Source organism: Rattus norvegicus, chromosome 10 (genome assembly GCF_036323735.1).
Source record: "Rattus norvegicus strain BN/NHsdMcwi chromosome 10, GRCr8, whole genome shotgun sequence".
Classification (NCBI taxonomy): Eukaryota; Metazoa; Chordata; class Mammalia; order Rodentia; family Muridae; genus Rattus; species Rattus norvegicus.
Genome location: NC_086028.1, coordinates 4272490 through 4298371, shown reverse-complemented (window position 1 = coordinate 4298371; position 25882 = coordinate 4272490). Strand labels below are relative to the sequence as shown.

At 46.2% G+C, this 25882-nt stretch overlaps 1 protein-coding gene across 2 annotated transcripts in view; it reads right to left on the bottom strand.

Annotated features, from left to right (window-relative positions):
* The window catches only part of Cpped1 (calcineurin-like phosphoesterase domain containing 1), a 192439-nt gene that overhangs the window by 29668 nt on the left and 136889 nt on the right, over window positions 1-25882 (bottom strand). For both annotated transcript variants that reach the window (XM_063268855.1, NM_001013963.1), the window contains exon 3: window positions 9698-10120. In XM_063268855.1, coding sequence (XP_063124925.1) covers window positions 9698-10120 — 423 coding nt within the window. The remainder of the gene's footprint in view (window positions 1-9697; window positions 10121-25882) is intronic.

Here is a 25882-nt window from a genome sequence, read left to right as displayed (position 1 = left end):
TGGGATTGCAGACTGGTACAACCATTCTGGAAATCAGTCTGGAGGTTCCTCAGAAAATTGGACATTGAACTGCCTGAGGATCCAGCTATACCTCTCTTGGGCATATACCCAAAAGATGCCCCAACATATAAAAAAGACACATGCTCCACTATGTTCATAGCAGCCTTATTTATAATAGCCAGAAGCTGGAAAGAACCCAGATGCCCTTCAACAGAGGAATGGATACAGAAAATGTGGTACATCTACACAATGGAATATTACTCAGCTATCAAAAACAATGACTTTATGAAATTCATAGGCAAATGGTTGGAATTGGAAAATATCATCCTGAGTGAGGTAACCCAATCACAGAAAAACACACACGGTATGCACTCATTGATAAGTGGCTATTAGCCCAAATGCTTGAATTACCCTAGATGCTTAGAACAAATGAAACTCAAGATGGATGATCAAAATGTGAATGCTTCACTCCTTCTTTAAAAGGGGAACAAGAATACCCTTGGCAGGGAATAGAGAGGCAAAGATTAAAACAGACACAGAAGGAACACCCATTCAGAGCCCGCCCCACATGTGGCCCATGCATATAGAGTCATCCAATTAGACAAGATGGATGAAGCAAAGAAGTGCAGGCTGACAGGAGCCGGATGTAGATCGCTCCCGAGAGACACAGCCAGAATACAGCAAACACAGAGGCGTATGCCAGCAGCAAACCACTGAATTGAGAATAGGACCCCCGTTGAAGGAATCAGAGAAAGAACTGGAAGAGCTTGAAGGGGCTTGAGACCCCATATGTACAACAATGCCAAGCAACCAGAGCTTCCAGGGACTAAGCCACTACCTAAAGACTATACATGGACTGACCCTGGACTCTGACCTCATAGGTAGCAATGAATATCCTAGTAAGAGCACCAGTGGAAGGGGAAGCCCTAGGTCCTGCTAAGACTGAACCCCCAGTGAACTAGATTGTTGGGGGGAGGGCAGCAAGGGGGGGAGGATGGGGAGGGGAACGCCCATAAAGAAGGGGAGGGGGGAGGGGGATGTTTGCCCGGAAACCGGGAAAGGGAATAACACTCGAAATGTATATAAGAAATACTCAAGTTAATAAAAAAAAAAGAAAGTTTAATTTGGGGCTCATGGTTCTAGAGGGTTAGTCTATGGCCATCATGGCAGGGAGCATGGCGACAGGCAGGCAGGCAGTGCTAGAAGCACTAGCTAAGTGCTCACATCTTGTGAGCCACCATGTGGTTGCTGGGAATTGAACTCAGTACCTCTGGAAGAGCAGTCAGTGCTCTAACCACTGAGCCATCTCTCCAGGCCTCAGTGGTCACAAACATGAAGCAGAGAGAGAGCTAACCAGGAAAGGTGTGGGCTTTTGAAACCTCAAAGCTCCACCCTAGTGATACACCTCCTCTAACAAGGACACACCTCTTAATCCTTCCTAAACAGTCTCACAGGGCATGGGGCGGAGAGGATCAAGCTTTCAAACATATTTGCTTAAGGAGGTCATTCTCATTGGAACCACCACAAGGACCAGGACTGCATCTGACCAAGTATGCTGTTACCTGACTTTCATCTCTGATATGCCAACACTTTAAATTTCTTTATACATTTATTTAGTGTGTCTATGAGCAAGAGTACAAATGCCATGGTGTATGTATGGAGGTCAGAGGACAACTTGGAGGATTCAATTCTCTCCTTCCACCACATGGGTCCCCAGGATTGAAACGTCATCAGGCTTGGTGATGTAAACCAATACCCTTCTCCTTGGCCCTGCAAATGCTTAGGTAAAATGAAAGACCAGCAGCCACACTCAAGCAATCCCAGCTGATTCTGTACAGTGGGACCCCAGCCTTGGCTGTGTTGCTATGACTACAGGAAGCAAAGGAGAATTTGAACTGTAGAGGAAGTTAGGGTGTTCTGCTCAAACAGGGGCCATGGGTCAAACGTCCCCAGAATGACGTCACGCTACGGTTTCATCCTCATTGTGAGGTATCAAGAGAGTAAGAACACAAGGAAGGGCCTAATTCAATGGGTTTGAGAGAGACCTGGGGCAGGATGTGGTGTCGTCATGTGACATTCTGTACTGCCTCAGGACTACAGGAAATCCTCACCAGTAAAGAAAGACTTTGGCAGGTATGGTCTCCTGATCTTGAACTTCCTAGATTTCATAACATGCACATTTATTCCTTATAAATGATAGCTTGTGTCAGCCACAGCAACAGAAACTGAACTAAGACACTCGGGGCGTCAAGATTTTACAAACCAGCATCACTGACAGCATCAGCATTCCAGAGGGTGGCAACAGCCATTTTAAAAGCAGGACCTGAGAGAGCAGACAGAATATTCTTACTTCATAAATCCCAGACTCCTCCTCTCCTGACCCAGAAGCTCCTTTCTGAGACACTACAACGCAACACGTTAAGAGTGACCAGAAGGCTGGAAAGACGGCTCAGTAGAATGAGAACCCGAGCTCAAGCCTAGAACCTACGTGAAAAAAGAAAAAAAAAAAAAAGATGAGATGTGGTGGTATGCCTGTGTGATCCAGAACTGGGAGGTGCAGACAGGCAGCGAGCTGTCCAGCCTCCAGGACAAGGAAGACGGTGTCAGATAAGGCAGATGGCACTTGAGTAGCAACACTAAGAGTTCGCATCCGGCCTCCACACGCACGTGTTATACACTCCACAAACGCCTGCGTGCACGTTTGATCCGGTTCTCTGGAGAAGGAATCTCTTCCTCTCTGTTTATTCCTCTGGCCTGAGTGCTACCAAGGAGCCCGCGCTGTCTGCTGAACGAACACAGGCTGACTTAACTTTCGGAATCGGTAGAACACATTCACACGCCAGATTCTTGATTTATAAATATTTACCATCAGGACTTGATTTTAACTTTAATTAGCCCAACTGTTAAGGATACCTCCAAAGTGAGAAATGAAACCTACCACTTCACACCAGATGTAGATCAGCAGTTGGTCTTTCATCTTTTATGGAGAAGGAGACATGGGCATCACATGACTAAAATGTGATGCTTTCCCGGGAGTGGATCAAAACATACAACTGACCACGTCTGGAAAAACGAGAGTATGACTGACTACATGCTGGAAGACAACTTAGAGAGGGAAATTCACCAGTCTGGTTCCAGAAGATCGGGGTTCTACGGATGCTTTAAAAGGGGACCCTTGTCTGTTCTTTTACAAAGTCATTGGAAAAGAAAAGACACCAAGATTAGCTTCCTAAAGACGCACTTCAGACGGAGGGCACTGCAGGCTGATCACCACTGTCTTGAGGCAAACTTCTTTATTTGGAAATCCTGACCATGGAAGTAGGCCCCCAAAGGTTCGCTACAACAGTTGTACAGTGCCCACTTTAACAAAGAGTCACACTTATTTGCTAAATTCCAAAGGAATTTTGTATCTAGTTTTGTGGCTCTCCTTCTCCTAAACTAGTGGTCCCTTTTCAGAAAACTAGGGAGCATGAAGTCCTTATCTATTCTCAAGAACCTCAGACGCAAAGTAGACGAGTTCCCCGCACACTCCAGGAGCCCAAGGCTTTGATCTAGCCTCTGCACAGTGCTCAGGGCTGACGATCCGTAGGAGACTGCAGGTTAGTCCTCAGAGCAAGTGTGACTCTACCTGGAGAGCTTTCCTGTTATCTCCTAAAGAGGGGAGCCAGGTTCTGGGTTAGGAAACACCTGTCCAGTTAATGGCCTGCTGAGAAATCTAACACAGTTCAGGGTCACAGACCAGCAAGTCCGTCCCTATGGAGCACTTGCTATGTTCAGGCATGCGCCCAGCACTTCTAGGACATGCCCTCATTTTATCTAATGCACCAACCCCGAGGTTGGGATGAGAACCTTTGTTTCACAAAGGACAACAGAAAACAGAAAGAGGTGCCACCTGGTGAAGGTCTGCCCCAGCCATGGCCTGGTGCTTACCTGCCTGTTGCACAGCCTCTCCTATTGCAACGCCCCCACAGCAGCCCCTCCCACTTCTTGTAAGTTTTTCCTTTCTTGGCTTCTACTTCCTAGCTATCCAATTCCTTACTCTGTACCTGCATTTAAGTTACTGAATTGTTTATGTCTTTCCAGTGCACATTAAAGTAAACATCAATCATAGGACATTTTAAGTGTCGCCAAGTCCTTCCCATTCCCTCTCCAATCTAGGCTGCATCACAGGCCCCAGAAGTAGTGTTGGGCTCTCCTAGGGAGATGAACTGAGAAGCAGAGGAGGCTCACTGAGGGCGGATCCCCACGGTGAGCCAGCCACATGACCACGCCAGCTCCAGGAAGCACGCTGCACACTGATATGCACACTGTCCACTCGAGGACTCACACACAAGTGTCTTTTGGAAGGGAACATGTCTTGGAGGCAGGGGCAGACCCACAGTCTTTTTTTTTTAACAGTTGGAACATGGCTAGCACCAGTTGTATACATGCTCTGCCCATTACATATTCCAGAAGTACTGCTAAATAGCTCTACAAAGATCTCAGGGAAGCCCCAAAGATTTACAGCCTAATGCTGTCCAAGGAAAAGTCTTATGAATATCTACTCTAGGCTAATGCTTCTTACATTTTTCTACTTGTGACATTGTTTTGCTTGAGAAAATTTTATACAACCTTGAAATAACGATCATAGTTAATTCATCGTAATTCTTTGTATATGTATAATTTAATAATTTATTAAAGATGAATGCAAATCTGCACACCAATGAGATGGCCTGCTTGCTTATTTTATATGAAGAATTAAACCTTAGGGCTGGAGAGATGGCTCGGCAGTGAAAAGTGCTGGGTGCTCTTTCCCTAGGACCTGGGTTCAGTTTCTAGCACCCATGTAACGGCTTACAATCACCTGTAACTCCAGTCCCAGGGCTTCGGACAGCCTTCTGGTCTCAGTGGGAACCAAACAGAGATACAGATACAGACACAGGCAAAACGCCTGTACACATAAATATGTAAAATTTTAAAAAGAGAATTAAACCTTGGTTGACTGTAGAAGACATGTCACAGAGTAGACGTTTTGACAATACAACCCTGAGACTGTCAACTCACTGAGAAGTAGTCTGAGATGAGAGAAACGCACCTAGGCCATTTCAGAATCTGCTGCAGTATCTCTCCTAACCAAAACCAAACCCATCAATGTATTTGAAAGGAAACTCAGTCAGCAACTCAAACAATAGTTTTTAAAATAGCCCATCCTGACACAACCCTACTCGGAGATACGCTAATTTGGTTCTTACATGCTAAGGGAAGAGAGTTGAAAACAATCGTCTGCGTTTACTGCAATTAAGCTATTATGTTTCTACAAGAGCAGAACACTTTAGAGGTACATTTAAGAACACCCGGCAACTCATAACATGCAGTAATCTCAAATTTGAGCAAAGACACTTAGGAAGCAGCATATGCGGGTGTCGGGTGGCATGATGGAGTATGTGACGCCAAGCGTGCACACTGAGTGTGTAGAACCAAGGCTACAAGGACACTGTGCACTGCAAACAGTACCTCTCGGTGCCAATGCTGCTAGGAACACCGAGTTCTGATGGGTTTGATCCTGAGTTAATTTTCACCACCGTGTGTTTTGTTTTCCTGTCTCCTACCCCATATTGCAGTGTGACCCCAGATGTGGGCACGTCTCGGTTTAAGAAGCAGTGCTCTGGGATGTGTGTCTCCTATCCAGAACTCTGCTGACCATTATGGCAGCATGGGCGTCCCAGCAACACAGCAGCTAGGGAGGTGAGATCAGACCAGGTTCTGTCCCTCTTAACCAGTGAGTCTTTTTATCAAAGGGGTTGACACTGTGTGACAGGCTCAGGGTTGGACTTCCATTAGTGAATACGGCCAGGACCCACTTCCTGGTGGCATCGAGTCAGGGTAGACGGCTTTAGTACAATCACCGTTAGACCAGAGGCCTAAGGTTCCCTGGACGCTTGACCTCTACCTTCTTTAAATGTTGAAACCCTAAGGCCACACAGCTGAGGGCTAGGAGCTCGCCCTTCCTTTCTGTTTCTTTGTTAAAAAGCACACAAATGCTAGAGATGAAACTAATTCTGTGAAATTACTCATTAACTTTTGCAAGAAAGATCAACTTGCTGGAATTTTTTATAATTGCCAAATGTGCCCGGGGCTCTTTAATACACCATCCTTAAGCTCTGTGTGGAGAATGAGAGGAAGGGAAAGGTATCGAGACATCGAGGGGAAACACGGGCACTCGCAGACTTCCGCTTTTTTCTTCTTTTCAAGATTGAATGCTTAAACTGCCATCCGAATTAACTGGGTCACATATTAACCTTCTGCTGAGAGAGGCCTGAGGGACGAGCCGACCTCCAACTTCCACCCAGATTTCATTATCTATGATCTGCCTTTGCAGCTCCAACTAGGTATCAGGTGAATTAAGGGAAACCGATTTCCACAGCCCTTGGATGTGATGGAATTGATTCTCCCCAGGCAGAGCAAAAGAAGGCTGGACAAGCGGCGCTGCCTGGCACTTGCGCCTGCCCTGCCCTGGTATCTGTTTATTTCTCCCAGTCTCTGACAATGTTTTTGTTCCATACAAAGAAGCTCCCCACCCCCGTCATTGACTTCAAAAGTAGAAACAGGAAGCATCTGTTTCCAGGGAAACCTGAGGTTGGAAGCTCCTCGTTTTGTGGATCACGGAGCGCATTCCTACACAAATGGTGGTCTATTGTACGGTGTCAGCCTTCCTCCTCATTTACCTCATCCCATTTACGAAAATTAGTGCAACAATGGGGGATGATTGTTGATGCTCATTATTAAATCATTTATTCATCCCACACAATGATTCAGAATTATTCATTAAACTTCCTGGAAGGAAGCAAGGTTTTATCTCCACGGTAGCTTGGGGAGGGATGTATTCTTTAAAAGGATATTTTATAACAACACAATTATCGTAATTAAAAGCTACCCTGATCATCTGATGAGCTCCTGACATATTTTTTGAGCGCTGGCATTTTAGCACAAGGAGAAAAATGAGACTGAAACAGTATTAGGAAATAATATTGCTGTGGGGCCAAAAGCTAGAGGCAGCATTAAATAAAATACCACTTGCCACCGTCACCCCAGCTTTATCAAGGTCTTTAAGTTAAATTTCACAAAATATCACTGAATGTCTGACTTTCCAAAATGCGTTCAAGTTCTACTGCGGTGGCCTCAGCCACTGTCATTCACATTCTGGTGTGGTCAGTGACAGCCCTGCCCTGCTCGGGACACACAAGCACACGGTCCTGCCATCCACACCTCCCAACCAAACAGCAGGTTGGCCACCCCTGAACTGCAACTTCAGATGTTGCCTATGTTTGTTTTGTCTGACAGCCTGGCTTAGCAAGGCTGACAGTAGGAGGGGCTTCGGTCTCTCTAGTGTTCCCTGAGGAAGTAGATTTAGGTGAGGCTCTGAAGAGTGCAAAGAAGACTTATCGCCTTCTACCAGCAGGCGGTACCTAGGGGCAAAGGCGGGCTGGGGAGGAACAGACTGTGAGTGACCTACAAGACAGGTGGAAGAATGCGGGAGGGAAGACAAAGGCCATGGCACCCCAAGATGCCGAGGGCACAGGATGTGGGACAGACAGACAGTCGGAGCTGGAGTCTTCTCAGTATGTGCTTATCCCAGAGTGTGTCCTGGACACCGCTGAGCTTTATCTGCTGGCCATCGAGGGCTGGACGTTAGTTAAAGACTTTCCTTCTCGCCTGCACTCCGTCCACACCACAGAGGCCTGGCTGTGAGCTTGAGCCCAGAGCCAGACCTAAAGGCAGGGCAGAAAGTCTCTACCTTCAAGGAGCTGACAGTCTAGTGAGAGTCTCGGACATGCCAACACTTACAGATCCAACTGACAGGCGCTGGATCAAGAAAACATGGGCCAGGAACTGGAGGGCGAAAGAGCTTTATATCAAAGATGAGAACTGAGTCAGTCTCACAGCCAGAGCAAAAGGAAAGGACTTCTGGGAAGGGTAAGTCAAAGGGATGGACTGTGTGCTGGGGTAGGAGGGTGACAGACGGCCTGGCTGGGTCCAATATGAAGGAGGCAGGAAAAAGGCCCCAAATGAGCACAGTCCCGCCAAGCAACTGGACCCAGAGCCTGCAGGATGCCAGGGTCTAAAACCATCAAGAATGGAAAATACCACCAAGGTGAACTCCCAATCTGCTTCATGCTTACAAACCAATTTTGGATGGATAGTTTTTGTCTACTCAAAGGCAAAACCTGTAGACATCAACCTTCACAGGACGGGGCCATGGGATTCACCTCAGAAGCACACACAGTCCTGTGCTGACAAGAAACCTGGTTCCAGAGCCTGCCACAGCCGCTGTGTGGCCCAGGCCCAGCCTCTGTGCTCTGGGTGGGTTTACCACACTTCCTCCACGGACGCCGCGCTGTTAACACTGTGCATCTCTCAGCACCTGGGCGTTCTCACAAATGGCATTCCGCCTGTCCTGGGATGGGCAGCCCAGACCTTGTGCCACTGGAGAACGCTGACAGAATGAAGGACACACAGTAGTTAGGAACTGCGTTTACGTCACTTGTGTGCATCTACATGCAGTGGAAGGAGTGGACGTACTGTGATGTAAAAGTTTCCACAGTGGAGCGGACAGCATCCTGACATGAGCTCTGCTTCCTTGGCATCAGAAATGCTTTCCACACTAATTCAAGCATGGCCTCAGATATCAAAGGCCTTCAATAAAAGTTTCCCAGCCCTATCTCCACGGAACAGTTGGAGAGAGTCTCTTACCACACAAGCTTTTTGTAAAATATCTCATAAGGGCTTATTGGGTTTCACAGCAGACCATGAGTGAAAGACCAGAGGTTGTTGGGTTTTTTTTTTTTTTTTTTTTTGGTCTAACAAATTTTGGCTCTTGAGTGAGACCACTTCCAACTTCAACCCTTGCTCCTTCCTGCAGTAACTAAAACAAATAAGCCAAGGAACAGCTTAACAGAGGCAGTCAGGGACAGGACACACAGCAGCTGTCATGGCTGCAGACCACTAATCACTGAGGTGAGTCACCTAGGACACTCCATTTCCCTAAGGAGGGCCCTAGTAGGGGAACTAAGGAGGAGAGAGGTGACATGGGCTAGTATCAGAGAGTGGCCCTCATAAGCTAAGGCTGACCTCGGGCGTCTTCATTTTGCCACTGTGTGCTTGTGACCACATACATGATGAGCTGCAAGTCTACAGGACAGAGATCCTATGCATACACCTCCCTGTCCTAATTCAGGAAGGAAGCATAATGTGCCCCAGTATGGGTAAACACAGGAGGGTTTCAGGACCAATCTGAAGTTGAAGTCTCACCCCAAGGTTTCCTGTATGATACACGAGGACTATGGTTCTTAAGGCTTCTGTCTTTGAGTCAGTTCATGCTTCCCACGGAAATAAGGAAAGATGTCATTAGCTCCTCTCATCTCCCAAGGTACATGTAACCACGTTCTGGGCCCTTCTGTTAGGACCCCTGACCTCCAAGACCCCCGTCCTCAGCTGTGGGCATCTACCAGGGGTTAGGCAGGTCAGGGGTCGTCCTAAACACTTCCTAGGATCACTGCTCTTAACCATCTGTAGACACTGAGGCAGGAAGGAACTGGCCGCTCACCCACAGCCATACCACTAGTGAGTGGGCTCAGAACCAGTCCTATCCAAGCCTTGTCCCCTCTTCGCTTCGCCAGGAGGCCGAAGGAGGCTGACACACAGATACCCCAGGCACTACCTGCTCTGGTGAACTTGTCGGCCAGTTCCTGTCGCACGGTCTTGGTGAGGTTGAAGTAGTCGTCATCCTCATCAATACTCTTCAGGAACAGCGGGATGTGCTGAAAGACAATGGCATGCTGGCACTGCTGCTGCTCTGCGATGCTCAGCTGTTGGTCTAGCCAGTGGTCCTGGGCCTGCTTCAGTGCAGGGCACTTGGAGGCATCGTACAAGAACTGGGAGTTGAGCACCAGGAACAGGGCACCCCCGACCCAGAAGCTGAAGTAGTCATCTCCCCATGTCTGGCAGAACTCCTCCACAGTCTCGGCTGTGGGGGCATTGCCCAAGTCATGGTTGCCGCTGACCAGCACCAGTGGGATGTCCTGGTCGACGACCTTCAGTACTCGCTGCAGGTCCCTGGTCTGTTCTTTCCGCCAGCGAGTTCCTACAACAAGAAGGGAATGTGAGAGGGCTGTAGGCCATTTACCTATCTACTACAAGAAACCAAGACAGAACGATTGAGGATGTTATCACGGAAATGTCAAACAGATGAAGCACGGACCTATCTATTCCTCAGAGTCGAACACTTCCTGCTCAGTCCTGCAGCCTGAGAAGTCCACTGCTGCCCCTGTGCACCTGGCCATCCCTGGGTTATGTCTGTGTGGACCTGGTTTTGAACGAGGGCTGCACACAGGCATCTATGTGGCCTCTCGGAACCCATCAGTACCTTCAGAGAAGAAAATCCCTGCATCTAGTGATCAATGTGCCAAGCCTCTTGGCACAGGAAGAGGCAGTCTGTATCTCTTTCGTGGTTCCACGAGGTGCACAGAGGCTCAGCGTCTTAGTGCCCAGCAGCACGTCCTCCCTCCCACTCCGGCGTGTGGGACTCAGAATGGAAATGATTATTTGGATAGAGTTGGAAAAATGTGTGGGCAACCAGCACCCTCCTCCTTTTCCAGATTGCTGGCTTCTGCACTTCCTGTAATAATGTATTACAGCTTTAATAAGTAGATTTTGAAATGACCAATTCAATTCCACATCTGCTCTTCACAGCCTCTCTGTGCAAATTTATTCAACAAATATTTATTAAGCATCGACTATGTGTGAACCATCAATTTAGTGACAGGAATAAGTATAAATCCCTTCCTCTAAACTTGGGAGTTGGACCATGTGTTAGGTAAATTACCAACATGCGCCCCACCTGCCTTAAATGTCATGAGGACCTACAGAGGACAGCAGGATGGAGGTGTAACTCCAGGGCCAGGAATGGCACAAGGATGATGGAAAGGAGCAGCCATCGTCCCGGGATAGATAAGATGGGACCCACAGCAAAGGGATTGAAGCTGGAACTTTACATAGTTGTAAGGGCAGATCTGAGTGTCCCTGACAAATGATGGGTAACCTGAGGTGATGCTGCTGTGCCCATTACCCAGAGTTGGTATTATACATGAATCAAAATGTCTGTATGTCACCAAAACTGCACACTTATATATCAATTAGAAATACACCTTAGAAAATGCAAGAAAAGCCCTCAGGAAGCAACTGATCTACGAATGGCAGAGATGCAGAGAAGGAGGAATTCAGACACAAAGCAGCAAGCATGGTGTGGGAGCCAGAAGGACTAAGGCAGCACAGGGGGCACAGGGCATTAGTGTGTAAAGGGGCTCCCTCTCTCACTGCTCAGGGGGTCCCAGGCGAGCTCCTCATCCCTGATTCTGTGCTTCATGCTGCCTTAGAGGCTACTCTTTTCTCCTGGCCTGATGATGCTTACCGGATCTGAGGGGCTCACTTAAGTGGCCACTGTGATGGTAGGCCTGTCTGTCTCTCTTCCTTTCCCTGCTTTCACTCCATTCACTGTTAGCTGCACTGTAACTGCGTAAGGTCAGAGTCTCGGTGTGTTACTGAAATGAATTCTGCATGTGTGCCCCCAATGAAATACATAAAAGAAACAGCTCTCCTGAGAAGATCCTGTCTTAGTCAGTGTTCGATTGCTGTGATGAGGCACAGTGACCACAGCAACTCTTATAGAGGAAAGCAATTGACTGGGGCTGGCTTACAGTTCAGAGGTTCAGTCCATTATCGTCATGGTGGTAGGCAGACACACATGGTGCTGGAGAGACATGGCCACACCTCGTAATACTTCTATTCCCCAGTGAGCTAGGAGCCTATGGAGGCCATTCTTAACGAAACCATCACAGAGGCTTAACACACTTTGGGTGAAAAATAAGGCACAAAAAGTAGAATCTCACATAAAAATGTTAAAGACTTCTAGATACATCCATGTACGATGGATAAAATGTCTCTAAAGATTCAAGGAGTCTGAATCTGAGAAACAGGTTCAAGGGGGCTGGGAAAGTTTATCTAAAATTTCTCCTTCTCTCTCCTTGTCTTCCAGAAATCACAGGGGAGGGTAAGGGAGAGGAGAAGCAGGATGTGGGACTAAAAGTGGGGGAAGGAAGAAAATAGGGAACACGGAAGTGTGGAATGGGAGAGAGCAAGAGAGGAGAAAGCTGAGGAGAAGGAGGAGAGAAAGCAACAGAATGGGATGGGGGAGGAAAGGGAAGAGGAAGAGGGGGAGAGAGAAAGTGAGAGAACAGGGAGAGAAAGGGATGGAGAGAAAGAGAGAGAGGGAGACATAGACAGAGCCAGAGAGAAACAAAGAGAGATCTTTTTGTCTGAAGAACCCAGGACTTAGTACCCAAAGGCAGCTGCATTCCAGCCTGTTGATCTTCAGTGGCACTCTCCTGGGGAGGTTGGAGGACCCACACAGCACAGCTGAGGTCTCAGACCATGTGCATAGCTAACTGGACTCAGCCTGAGACACAGCAGGTATAGCCTAGCACAACATCCAGGAGGCAGCTCTGGTAATGGTGCTGGGACTTCCCTTAAGTCAGCCTCTGCTTCACGGCTCATCTGGGTTAACTAGTCCTGGATCTAGGTTTGCAGCTACCATGTACTGATGTGGCCTCTTCAGCTGAACCCAGACAATGTTGGTGACCCCCAAGTCTCTGTTGACTGTTTATGTGGCTGATGGGCTAGCTCATACCTTGAACATGGAGCACTGCTACACAGGCAGACCACTATTCTCCTTGTGAGACTTCTGCTGCACTGCCAGCCAGTCCTGGCTGTTCCTCCTCCTGTCTCCTTCAGGGAGAATGGCCACCCTAGAGTCCCTACAAGCCAGGCACTGTTCCGAGACTGGCAGATGAGGCAGCTCAGCCTGAGGGGCTGAGCCCATGGCAGGGGCTGTCCTGGTCATGAACAGAGGTTCTAGGTCTCAGGTGAGGGAGGGGCTCAGTAGACCTGAGCCATGGACTTGAACTTTATGTCACTGTGATACACAGGGCATGTCCATTGGTCTTTATATTTATTTGTATTTTTTCCTGGGAAACATTAAAGTACTTTCATTTTCTATATTGAAAATAATTTTTCTTACAATATATTCTGATCAGTTTTTACTCCCTCATCTACTCCAGGATACACCCCCCACCCCACCCCATAAACTCCCTGCCTTCTTTCTCTATTAAAAAACAAAACCAAAAACAAACCAGGCGAATAAAAAGACCAAACAAACCAGAATGAAAAAAAAAAAAAGGCCTAAGAAACATGAAACATCTCCCCCCCGCAAAAAAACCCCACAAAATCAGAAACCATAACACAACAAGCAGAGTAGTAAGATTAAAAACAAAACAAAAAAGTCATACAAAGTGACCTGAGGCAAAATGTATACAAAAATACCATTGTGATGGCCATCCTTGGTTATAAACTTGACTACATCTGGAACTAACTGAATTCCCCACACGGAGGGCACACCAGTAAGGGATTTTTTGCTGAACCTGAAGTAGGAAGGTCCACTTCTAATATGGACCTTGAGGCAGGAAGCCACACCTTGAATGTGGGCCACACTTGGCTGGAAGTCTACATAAGAGCACAGAAGTAGGAAGCTACCTCTTTGCCTGCTTGCCCTCATCTTGCTAGCAAGACCATCCCTTTACTGGCATTAGAGCCTAGTTCTTCAGGACTCCAGCGTCTCCTGAAGACCAACCGAGACGCCCAGCCTCATGGACTGAGCAACTACAAGATTGTTGGACTTTCCATTCACAGCCATTGTTGGACTAGCTGGACTGCAGCCTGTAAGTCATTCTAATGAATCCCATGTATGTATGTATGTGTGTGTATATAAATACATACACATATATAAACACACATACACACACATATGTGTGTACATATTGAAAAAGATTCATTCTATAAGTTGTTAGTCCAGAGAACCCTGACTAATACAACCACTTTGTTTTATGTTGGCCATCCACTGCTAGCACGGGCTCACCTTTATGTGTGGGTTATCTCAATGAGACTCCACTGGAGAGAACTAATTTTTCTTCTGCAAGTGTCTATCAGTTGGAGATAACTTCCCACCATGATGATGATAGACTAAACCTCTGAAACTGTAAGCCACCCCCAACTAAATGTTTTCCTTATTAAGAATTACCATGGTTATGGTGTCTCTTCACAGCAATGGAAAAGTTAACTAAGACGATAGCCTAAGGTGTTTGGGGGCTTCCATGGGACTCCTTTGACCAACAACTCAATTAGTTGTAATTCATTCCGAGAATTAGAGATTTCATTTGGTGGCAAAATGTCTAGTTGGCACACTGTCTCCCATGTTTTGATGAATCCACTTAGATTCCTTTCACATACGTATCTATTTTTAAGACACTTCTACACTTTCCATGACCCCTTAACGGCCCTTAGCTTTGGCTGCCACTCTTTTCCCTCCCTTGGTCTCTTCTCCATTTCACCCTTCCGTTCAGCTACTCCCCTCTCTCTCTATGTATTCTGCTTCTCCTTCCCTGGGAGATCCTCCCGACTCACAGCTCTTACTGTATACACAACCCTGTGATTGCTCAGAGACTGGTGTGCCTACTGAAGGCTGACAGGACAATACAAACCATCATTTCTTTTTGGATTTGGGTTACCTCACTTAGGATGATTTTTTTTTTAGCTCCAGCCATTTGCCTGTAAATTTTACAACCTCATTTTTTAAACAGATGAGTAAGATTCCATCGTGTCACTGCCCCCACTGTCATGACGCATTTGCCAGCTGATGGACAACTAGGTGGTCTCCAGTTACGGCTACTATGAACAAGCGAGCCGGTGTCTCCACAGCAGGACTGGAGTGGTGTGGGTGCATGCTCAGGAGTGGTACAGCTGGATCTGAGGATAGATTAACGTCTCCCTGAGGAACCCTTCCTCGATGGCTTGAGCCATCGCTTGTGTTACTCATCAAGCCATTCTGACAGGTGTAACACGGACTCTCGAGTCATTTTGATCTGCATGATGACTAAGGATGAACAATTCCTCAGATGATTCTCAGCCATTTGATTCTCCTCTTTTGAGAACTCTCTGTTTAGTTAGTTCTGTATTCCATTAAAAAAATTGGATTGTCTTCTTGATGTCCAGATTTTTTTAGTATCTATCTATCTATCTATCTATCTATCTATCTATCTATCTATCTATCTATCTATCTATCTATCAGATATCAACCTTCTATTGGATACATAACTGGTAAAGATCTTTTCCCACTCCATAGCCTGCCACTTTGCTGGCATGACAGTGTCCTTTGTTAGAGAGAGGCTTTTCAGTTTACAGAGTCCCATATATTGTTGGTCTGAGAGCCTGTTCTATCAGTGTCCTGGTCAGATGGTTTTCTCCTGTGTCAATGAGTTTAAGACTACGCATTGGGACTTTCTTTGAGACCGCCAGCTTCCAAATAATGACACAGAAACTCATATTTATTGATGAATGCTTAGGTCTTATAGCTCAGGTGTGTGGCTCCTAACTTATTAACCAGTTTAGTCTAATAATCTAGGTTCTGCCACATAGCTTGTCAGTCACCTCTCCTTTAGTCCCAGCCTGTTTCTTCCTCCATGTCTCTCTGGTACTTGCCTCTTTCCCACAGTTCCTATCTCTGTTGGAAGTCCCAAAGATTCTCCTCTCCTTTGCTCTAGGCCATCAGGTTTATTTAAATCAATCAGGAGGTGAGAGAGGGAGCATTTACAAAATATGGCGTAGCCATGTGAATGCAATGCTAAAGTCTGGTCTGCACTCAACTCTCTGCCTGAACAGAAATCAGCATTTGAATATTACAACCTTTACACAGCACACAGTATTATTATCCCAACAAGACTATTCTCTGCTTTCTCTGATATTGTATTCAGGATATCTGGTTTTATGTTGAGGCCCCTGGTCCATTTACAGTTGAGCTTTGTGCATAGTGACAGGTATGAATCTATAAGCATTCTTCTACATGGAGATATCCAGTTTGGTCAGCACAATTTGTTCAAGATGCTCTTTTTTCCAGTGTGTGTTTCTGGCTTCTCTGTCAAAAATTAGGTGTTCATAGCTGTGTGGACTTATGTCTGTGTCTTCAATTCAATTCCATTGACCATGCTGTTTTTATTACTATAGCTCTGTAGTATAACTTAAACTCAGGGATGGTGAGACTCCAGCAGTTTTTTTATTATTCAGAATTGTTTTAGCTATCCTGGGTCTTTCTGTGTTTCCACACGAGGTCAAAAATCATCATAGAATTCTATATAGAATTGTGTTGGAGTTTTAATGGGAATTGTCTTGAATCTATAAATTGCTTTTGATCGATGGTCATTTTTACTATATTTAACCCTAGCAAGGGAGATCTTTGCAACTTCTGATATCTTCTTCAACGTTCCAAATCTTTACCATATAAATCTTTCATTTGTTTGGCTAGAATTATGCCAAGATATGTGTGTGTGTGTGTGTGTGTGTGTGTGTGTGTGTGTGTGTGTATGTGGAAAGTAGTATTTTCCTGATTTCTTTCTCAGTCATTTGTGTATAGAAAAACTATTGATTTTGGAGTGTAAATTTTGTATCCTGCTACTTTGCTGAACATATTTTTTATCAGCTGTAGATGGAGTGGGGGTTTTTAGGTTTTTATATATAAAATCATACCATCTGCAAATAGATACTTTACCTTCTTCTTTCCCTATTTGAGTCCCCGTTATTTGGCTGTTTTATTGCTCCAGCTAAGACGTCGAGGATTACAGTGACTCGGTGTTGGGGGAGAGCACACTTCCCATTCTCGATGCTCAGGTGCATTTGTCATGCCTTTAAATGCATTTACCTCTGCAGACACAGGGAATGCTGGGTGTGAGTTAACAGCCACACAGGGCAGTTAAGGAACACTCCAAAAGAAAGGCTGAATCAGGACTCTGAACAGACCTGGGAGTGGAATGCGGTTATCGGGTGTGTGCTCTGAGGACATCACAAATGTCTCCCAATAACCCATCAAGAATAATGAGGGCCACGTCCCTGAGCCTCGTCAGTCACAGTCAGAGCTTGTTGAGCTTTTCTGTACACCTTGCCTTTCCTCAGATGTTGGAGGAAGAGCCAGTGAGATGAATCCTTCTGAGCCTTGAGCTCCCCCACATGTGAGAATGAGGTGAAGACCTAGGCAGCTTGGGCACAGCCAGGAGTCACACCATGGAAACCACAGTCTGGTACTGACATGTCTTGCAAAAGCACTACTTGCCTTCCTTTCTCACCAACCCAAATCTGAGTCCTTCCTTTTTTAACAGCAATAGTCACTGTACATGAGAATCCACAACCCACTTCCGAAAGCATGAAGACATTCCAATGTACCATATACAGTGCTTAGCTGAGTTAGAAATAAAGGAGTAAATTATAGATCGCTAAAGTCCGCTTGAGTGAAGCTGTTTTCACTGTGTTTAACAAGTCCTCACTGTGTGTTCTGGGATCTCTTTTTGGGTCAGGACATCAGTAACACCTTAGCATCAACACAGCTCGTGGCAAGTCTCAACACAGCCTTCTAAAACAGTCCTGCTGTAGAAGCAAATGCTAGACGACAAAGCCGGAGCCAAACACTACTAGCAACGAACAGGACGAATGGAGACTGGCCATGGGCGTGGATTTCCTGTGCTTTGCTCTGCACTTCACCTAAGGAATAAACATATAAGGAAAGGGTAGAGTGGGGTGGGTAAGAAGAAAAAACTGGAAAATGACTAAAAAAAATGTTACTTGGAAGAGAATTAGGAGTTGTCTTCAAGGCAGACGTGAGGTGCTGGTTGTGAGCAGCCACGGAGGCCAGAAGAGGGCTCTGGAGTAACGAATGGTTGTGAGCTACCATGTGGATACTGGGACTGAACCTAGGACCTCTGCAAGTGCGATAACTGCTCTGTTGTTTTTTGTTTCTTTTCGGTTTGGTTTTGGGTTTTTGAGGTAGAATCCTTCTATTGTGTCCTAGCAGAACTGAAACTTGCTATGTAGAACAGGCTAGCCTTGAACTCTCAGAGCTCCTCCTGCCTCTGTGCTGGGATTAAAGACATGTGCCACCCAGCTAGCAATGATGCTCTTATTCACAGTGACAGGCCCTGAGCAATTTCTCCAGTCCTTACTGTTTCTCAGAAATGAAATAGAATACAACTAGAAGGGGCTGAGACATATTTAGGTGGTAGCCATGTGTGGTCCAATGAGCTAGCCTTCTTGAACCTACTGCAGTTGAAAACTGAGACTAAATAGAGCTTAAAGTATATCCTAAGAACCTCTGGTCAAAGAATGTCCATCCAGCGTGAGGTTAGACCTCACACTTCTGTCTTACTAGGAACAAATACGGTGATTCAAGGAGCTCTCTTGAGGTTACCACAGTATTCACAGTGAAACCTATTTGAGATGTTTCCCACTCACCAGAATTGTTTGGTTTTTCGGATGTGAATGCTCTGCTTATGGGTCAGGCTGTGGCGTCTGGGGTAGCGGTAGGATACCTGCCACAGACCATACAGCTGCTCTTTACTACTCTAAGGGCAGAGCCTTGGTTTTGCTTTTAGGACAGTGTGCTGCTCCTCTTTCCCTCCGCCATCGTGTGCACTATGCCTTGACTTGGCCTCTTGCCGTGTCGTCTCATAAGACTTTCAGAATCAAGCGATTCCTGGCCAAGAAAGAAAAGCAAAACCATTCTATTCCTCAGTGGAGTTGGATGAAAACTGGTAAGAAAACCAGGTAGAACTCTAAGAGAAGATACTAGAGAAGAACGAAGCTGGGTCTGCAAGGAGTCACACCATGGTTTATAACGAATTGTGATCGACCATCAGTCCTACCAGATAGGTTTCAATATTTTTAACCTGGACACTTGCTCATGTCTAAACTAGGGTGTTTGTCCAGTAATAACATTTAGACCTTTTTTTAAAATTTTTTTTTAAAGAATTGTAACCAAAGCTGGTCTTGAATGTACCACTAAGTACAAAGGGATTTTGATAGAACATGCAGTTTTTGAGTAATACATTCTTGTCATGTGAAGGAAACTCACACAAAAAAATGACTATTAAGCAAAAAATAAAACTTTCACTACAAAAAAAGGAAAGAAAAAAGAAAAACAGAAATAAAGAAAGAAATGGGCATCTATTTATCAATCATCTGTCTATCTATCTATCTATCTATCTATCTATCTATCTATCTATCTATCTATCATCTTTTTCTTTATATTGGGTAAACCATTTTTTTATTAAAACTTTTTCCAAATATTTTGTTTTTCCCACTCCCTCAACTCCTCCCAGAACCTCGGCCACCTCCCTATTTACCCAACTTTGTTCTTTCTCTGAAACAAACAAAACCAAACAACAACAAAGCAAGAAACCCACGTAAAACGCCACCCACAAAGATGGGAATCAAAATAAACAAAGGACCAAAAAAGAAGGAAACCAAGAAAATGAGATGAAGGCCTACGTACACCCCAGAGTACAAGTCACGTTGGCCGGTGGCTGCCCCGGAGTATGGTAGGTGTAACCGATGAGACTCCGTTGGAAAAAGCTTATTTTTTCCTGCCCAAAAGGTATCTTGGTACAGACAGCTTCTTGGGTAGGGATGGGAGCCCACATCCACTTCCTCCTCTCAGTAAGGTGACTCTTTGTGGCTTGAACCCGTGCAGCACTGTGTCTGGAAGGCAGTCACCATGCCCTCCTGTTCTTACAATCTTTTTGCTTCCTCTTCTGCAAAACACTACAAAAGTAGCCACTGCAGTTCATAGGCTAGGAGAGAAGAGAACTGTTTATTAGGGAGGGAGCTTGAGTTTTCCAAGGGAAAAGGATTTGAGATGGATGGAGTTATGGGTGCAGATCCCTGAGCACGGTTTCCCTTCCCTGGGGGAGGGCTCTTGGTCAGGACATCGCACTTAGGACTGAGTGCTCTGCAGACTGCAGTCTCTGCACACTGTCTGGTTGAGGGTCTCTACATCAGTTTCCATCTATTGTAGGAAAAACCTTCTAGACAGAGGACGGGCGAGGCATCAACCTCAGTTTTAGCACAGTATGGTCCCCGAAGGTCCTTGCTAGAAAGTACTTCTGGGGACTGGTGGCTGACACAAAGGAACGGAGATGGGCTAGAAAAGAAGGCTAAGTGGCTGGTGGAAAATGATATTTCTTTTTAAATATTGGCACAGAAAACAAAAGAAAAGTTGACAAATTGAATGCCATGAAGATTTTAAGCTTTTGGATATCAAAAAGCTATCAACAGAGGGGGAAAAAGTCAACCACGGAATGGGAGAAAATATTTGTAATGGGAGAAAATATTTTTAAATTGTAATATTTGGTAGGGGAAATATTAGAATATATATAAACTAAAGTCAAAGAGCAAAAGACATAAAGAGGCATTTCTCCAAAAGAGATATAAGATTTCCAAGCAGTACACGGAAAGATGCCTAGCTAGCCATTGGAGAAATGCAGCCCATTATAATAATAAATTATAATTTTTATATAATAATAACGTGAGATATCTCCTCACACCCATGAGGGCGACAGCGCCAAGACAGAAGGACAGTGATATTGGCGAGGCAGAGAGACTGGGGATCGTGGACACTGCCCGTGGAAATGTGGGGTGGTATGGCTGACAGGGTGGCCAGAATGGCTCCTCACGTTAAAACAGATGGTGACATGACTCAGGAATTACTCTCTTTATAGCTGTGCACTCAAGAGAAATGAAAACAGGGTCTGAAGAGCTATTTGCACATTTGTATTTGCAATAGCACAAATTGTTATGCTCAAAATAGTTAAAACATGTAACATAAACATAAAATGACATGCATGTGTGTGTGTATGTGTGTGTGTGTGTGTGTGTGTGTGTGTGTGAGAGAGAGAGAGAGAGAGAGAGAGAGAGAGAGAGAGGGAGAGAGAGAGAGAGAGAGTCTTGACAGGAAGGACGCTCTGGTATGCTATAACATGGCTGAACTTCTACGACATTATGCTGAAGTGAGCTGGTCAGAAAAGGCAGATGTTGCATAACTGTACTTACATGAAGCACAGAGTGGTCAGACAGAGACAGAAACTACAAAAGTAGCCACTGCAGTCTGCAGGCAGGGAGAGAATAGAGCTGTTTACTAAAGAGAGCGAGCTTCAGTTTTCCAAGGGAAAAGGAATTATGAGATGGATGGAGTTATGGGTGCACAGCAGCGTGGGTGGGGTTGGCACCAGTGAACTGTGCACACGACACCTTCGAGTGGGAGGTTGATAGTGGTGGGTGCAAGAGCTCAGAGTTCAGGCGTGGTGAGACCGGATACAGCCACGGTTCTCACCAGACTCCAGTGCTGACCTCTCTATACCACTGCCCTTTGGGCTAGCACTCCAGGAGGGAGCAGCTGAGGTCCCTGGACTCAAGGAATGTGAGCTTCATTTTGAGGGGAACAAGACCCTCTGAGCTTTGGGTTTCTAGTTAGGTCCTAACACTCCATTTTGGGAATGTGGGGATGAATGAGACCTCAGGACATGCTCAGCTTCGTCATCTCTCCAGTGAGAAGGCAGGTCTGATGTCACCTGAGTGCTCCTTGGTATTTCCCTTATGTGCAGGGAGCTTGGCTCCAGTGTTACTGCCCTGAGCCAGGAAGGGAAAGTAAAGCACAGGGATAGCTAACACTCCAGAAACGGGAACTTCTGGCCCAAGTCCTAAGAGGTGGGGATGGGTCCTACAATGTTCCTTCTTCTGTGTAGGCTGGACACAGAACAGTCAGGCCGGGTGCCAACCACACAGTAAAAATCACAGCTTGACTTTAAAGGTTTCCTAAGGGAACACTAGGAAATATTAACCCAAACTTTCCGTAAGAGACCAGAAAGATGCCAGCCTGAAGCTGCACACACACAAGAGCCCACAGCACAGCCTGTTCACTGTGACGTTAGCTGAGACCTCAACGTCAAACAGTGGTGTGTCTTAAAGCAGCGGTAAGAACAAAGGAAGTCTGCACCAAGCCAAACCAACATACTCAAGTTCTACCCGATAGCTTTGGGGAATGTGACCTTGGGCAGGGCCAGGACAAACTGCAAATGGCAGGAATTAATAGATATGACACAATTTCATTGAAAATAAATCATGGAGGTTATCAAGATATAAAATACCTAGGAAAAAAAACCGAACAAAGCTGTCAGGGCTGATTATGCATGGGGTGGCAGAGGGGACAGGAACACGGCAGTCTCGCTGTCTACTCACCACACCCCGGATGTCGCATAAGCATAAATTACTTTTATAATAAGAAAAATAATCAAGACACCTAAAAGCTAGCAAAAGTGCTGAAATTAGCTCTTGTTAGGTAAACACGTATAAATAAAATTTTAACAGGAACAGAGACAAAGTAAATGCCAAGGCCAACGGCACGCAGTTCTCGTTCTTGCTTCTCAGGGAAGCAGAGATGGGAGAGGCAGAAATGACAGGAAGGCGCTTCAGAAACATAAAGCGACACAATGCAACACCACGAGTAACGTCAGTTCGAAATGCGCAACAAGACTGCTCGGAGCAAACTGTGCTCTCTTGACAACGGTATTTCCACGAATAGCACTCTGTTGTAGGCCAGATGACTTCCGAGGTCAACACATGGGGCTGAAGATTGGCTCAGTTGTACAGCAGAGCTGCACTCAGCCCTGGCTCCAGCCAGCACCAGGCATCTGAAGGGAAGGTGGTGAGGAGGAAGGTGGTCACCTTGCTTTTGAATATTTGGCTTAGTAGTCCTGTCCTGCAGAAGAAGACTGTTACTCTGTTTTACTATTACTCATTGTCATCCCCTAAGAGCCTAAAAGCATACTTGGCCTCTGCTAACCCTCTGTGGTGCGTTATGGCTGACTTCCCTCTGTGAATCAAGTTTCATCTGCCTTAGCCTCCATTGGTACTCTTGCTGCTTGACTGTGTGGTGCTGTAAGGTGGACTGAGTTCTGCTGATCCATTTGCCATGTGATAGGTGCTCTGGTTGAGCTGTTTCTTCCTTTTAGCTGTTGGAAACAGTATTGCTGTAAATACACTAACACTTTCTCTATGGATGCCTCATTTCTCTGGAGCACACACCTAGGAGGCTGAACTATGAGGTCTCACTAACTGCCTGCTTCCTTGTTTAAGGAACCAACTGATGGCTTTACAAAGTCCCTCCTACGTCCTTCTGATCCACGAGGCTCCCAGTGAGTGACTCAAGATTCCTAGGAGCTCTTGTTCTTACTCAGCTTCAGACTGCAGTCATCCCAGAGTAGTGCTTCTCGCCCTGCTCACGATGTGCTGACCCCGACCGTCAAATTATCTTTGTTGTTATTTCATATTGTAATTTTGCAATGGTTATGAATCATAATGTAAATATCTGATGTTCAATTTCCAGTACCAAAGATCTCCTAGCTTTTCGGGGAAGCTAGGCTGAGCTAAGCTACCCTCCAGTTGTCAGGCTAGTGACAACGGAAATCAAGTACTCACAAACCTCTGGGCTGTGAAGGAAGGCTTGCTTCGTTGTGGGGACAGCGAGGGCTGCAACATGCTCCAGCTCCCAGTACTGCGTCAGGTCCACAAGGCCTCTTGCCTGGTGTTCTGCACAGTGTCTCACCACTCGTGAATCTCCCTACCCCCACGAGCGCTCTTCCACCCTGAAGCAGTTGTGACTTTGAAACCTCAACTCTATCACTAGCCCGGAGAACAAAATAGGAATGGTGGGTCCACTGTGTGGCGGGCCAGGTGAGGTACCCTGGCCTGGGGGAGACCTCCGCTGCATTGCCTGAGCCGCTGTGGCCTGAGGTTTGCACATGGCTGACACAGTCCAGCAGAGCGCTATGCTCCTGGTTTGGAACAGCAAGGATCGCTCCCATGCAGAGGCTGAAGGAGACACAGACTTTAGAGTAAACCCCAACAGACAACTGCACCTGCACCGCCTCCAGGGCCCCCAGGGCTGGGTAATGGGGCAGCAGCACAGAGACCGCAAGGCCAAGGGAGCTAGGCTGCCTCTGTTCCCCTGGCTATGTAGGCATCTGCTAGTGTTTGAGGGAGCAGTGGCAGGGGGCTGGCAGAGGTGACTCTGTTTCTCAGCCAGGAGGTGAGGCTGGGTCAGGGTTGCTGCACTAAACGGTGTAGGAAGTAACAGGAGGAAAGGAGACCCCCTGAGTATGTGGAGGCATCATGCTCTTTGAAGAAACTCAGAAGAAAACAGAATGATGGTCAAGTCTTGCCTGAATCGGAGCCTCACACGTTTCAACGTTTCACCCTTGTCCACTCTAGAGCTAACCGTGGGCTGCTCTAAGTATGAACACACACGGGGTACTTGGCACACTAGCACTCTCAGCGTGTAAAGCCTCCCGCTGCTTTCCCCAACACAGGATAGATCTATTTCCTCCACACAGTATGACATTAGCTTGGCATATGTGTGCCTGTATTCATATTAACTACACACATGGTAAACGAAGGTATCCCATGTACATACATATGATGTTACAATGATGAAGTTGTGTGTGGGAAACCCTGGCAATGAACTCTGGGCTTCCTGAGGAGTCTAAGTACCACATTTGTGGTTTGCTGAGAACAGGGGCGTTATTCCATTTCCAAGAACACAGGTATTCATGCTGCAGCCAGTTTCTTTCTTCCTCAGATAAGGGCTGATTTTCTGAAGGGAAAATCATTACTGTGCTTTACTAAGTGTACCCCAGCCAGAGGTACATGCATACACCACACAAAGGTAGTGCTTACACCTACCAAGCATAGAACATCACAATCATAACATGTTGTCTTCCCTCTAAGGGTAAAAGAGTAAGGAAGCTGCTAAAACTGACTGCAGACTATAATTCTCTCACAGAAAAGACAGAACAAGAAGCAAGTAGCCAGCTCTTGTGATGGCCTGCAGACAGGACAAAATCCCACTAGGAAACTGCCATTTAACAGTTCTAGGGGCTGGGGATACAAAGGTCAGCAAACTGCTTGCCCTGGAGTCCCAGGACCCAAGCCTGATCACCGAACCCACATAAGAAAGGTCAACATTCTGGCTTGTGCTTGTAATCCCAGCACTAGGGAGGGGGAGGCAGGAACACCCCCAGGACCCCCTGGTGACCCAGTCTATTGTATTTGGAGAGCTCCAGGACAACTTGAGAAGACTCTGAAAGCCTGGCTTCTGAGAACAACACATGAGTTTGTCCTCTAGGACACGCACACACACGTACAACTATATACACATGTGCCTATACACATGTATATGTGAGCACATGTACACACATATATATGAAAGTCATCCATTTCCTAGACCTTCACAGTATCTTCTCTTCCCTGTGATGGAGGTTGTTTAAATAATTCATTGCAGACAGGTTTCAGGCAGGTTAAGAATCCATTTACCATTTCCATAACAAGAACAAGCAAACTAATGTTCTCTGTAGCAAACGGACAAGACAGGATGTCGCTTAGTCAAAGAAAACAAGACCTTTATAATCCCTGCTCCCTGGAGGCACGAGGACTCGGGAGAACTGATCATGATATGCTCAACTACTGCTAGAAACCATTTTAATTAAATATCAGGACAACCTCAATAAGCAGAGGAACATAATTCAGGGGGGCAGGGGGCAGTATTTCTACTCAATACAAGCTATGATGGAAAGAACAGAACTGTGTCGATAAAGGCTTCAGGTAAGGGGACTCCACGTGGTTACTTGCAAACTCAATGCTCTCTCCAGCGGGGCCAAACGCAGGGCAGGCAGATGAGTGTCAGGGTGGCTCTTCACAGGGAAGAGTTATCAGGTGGTATCACTGCTGCTGCCCTCTGCCTAGTCCCGTCCCACACACCTCGTCTCTCTGTGGCCCAGCTTTAAGGAGCTTCTTTCTGAGTGGGACTTTGGATACCCAGGTAGTGTTGTGCAGGAGGATGATGCTTACGTAGATGTGCACATGTGTG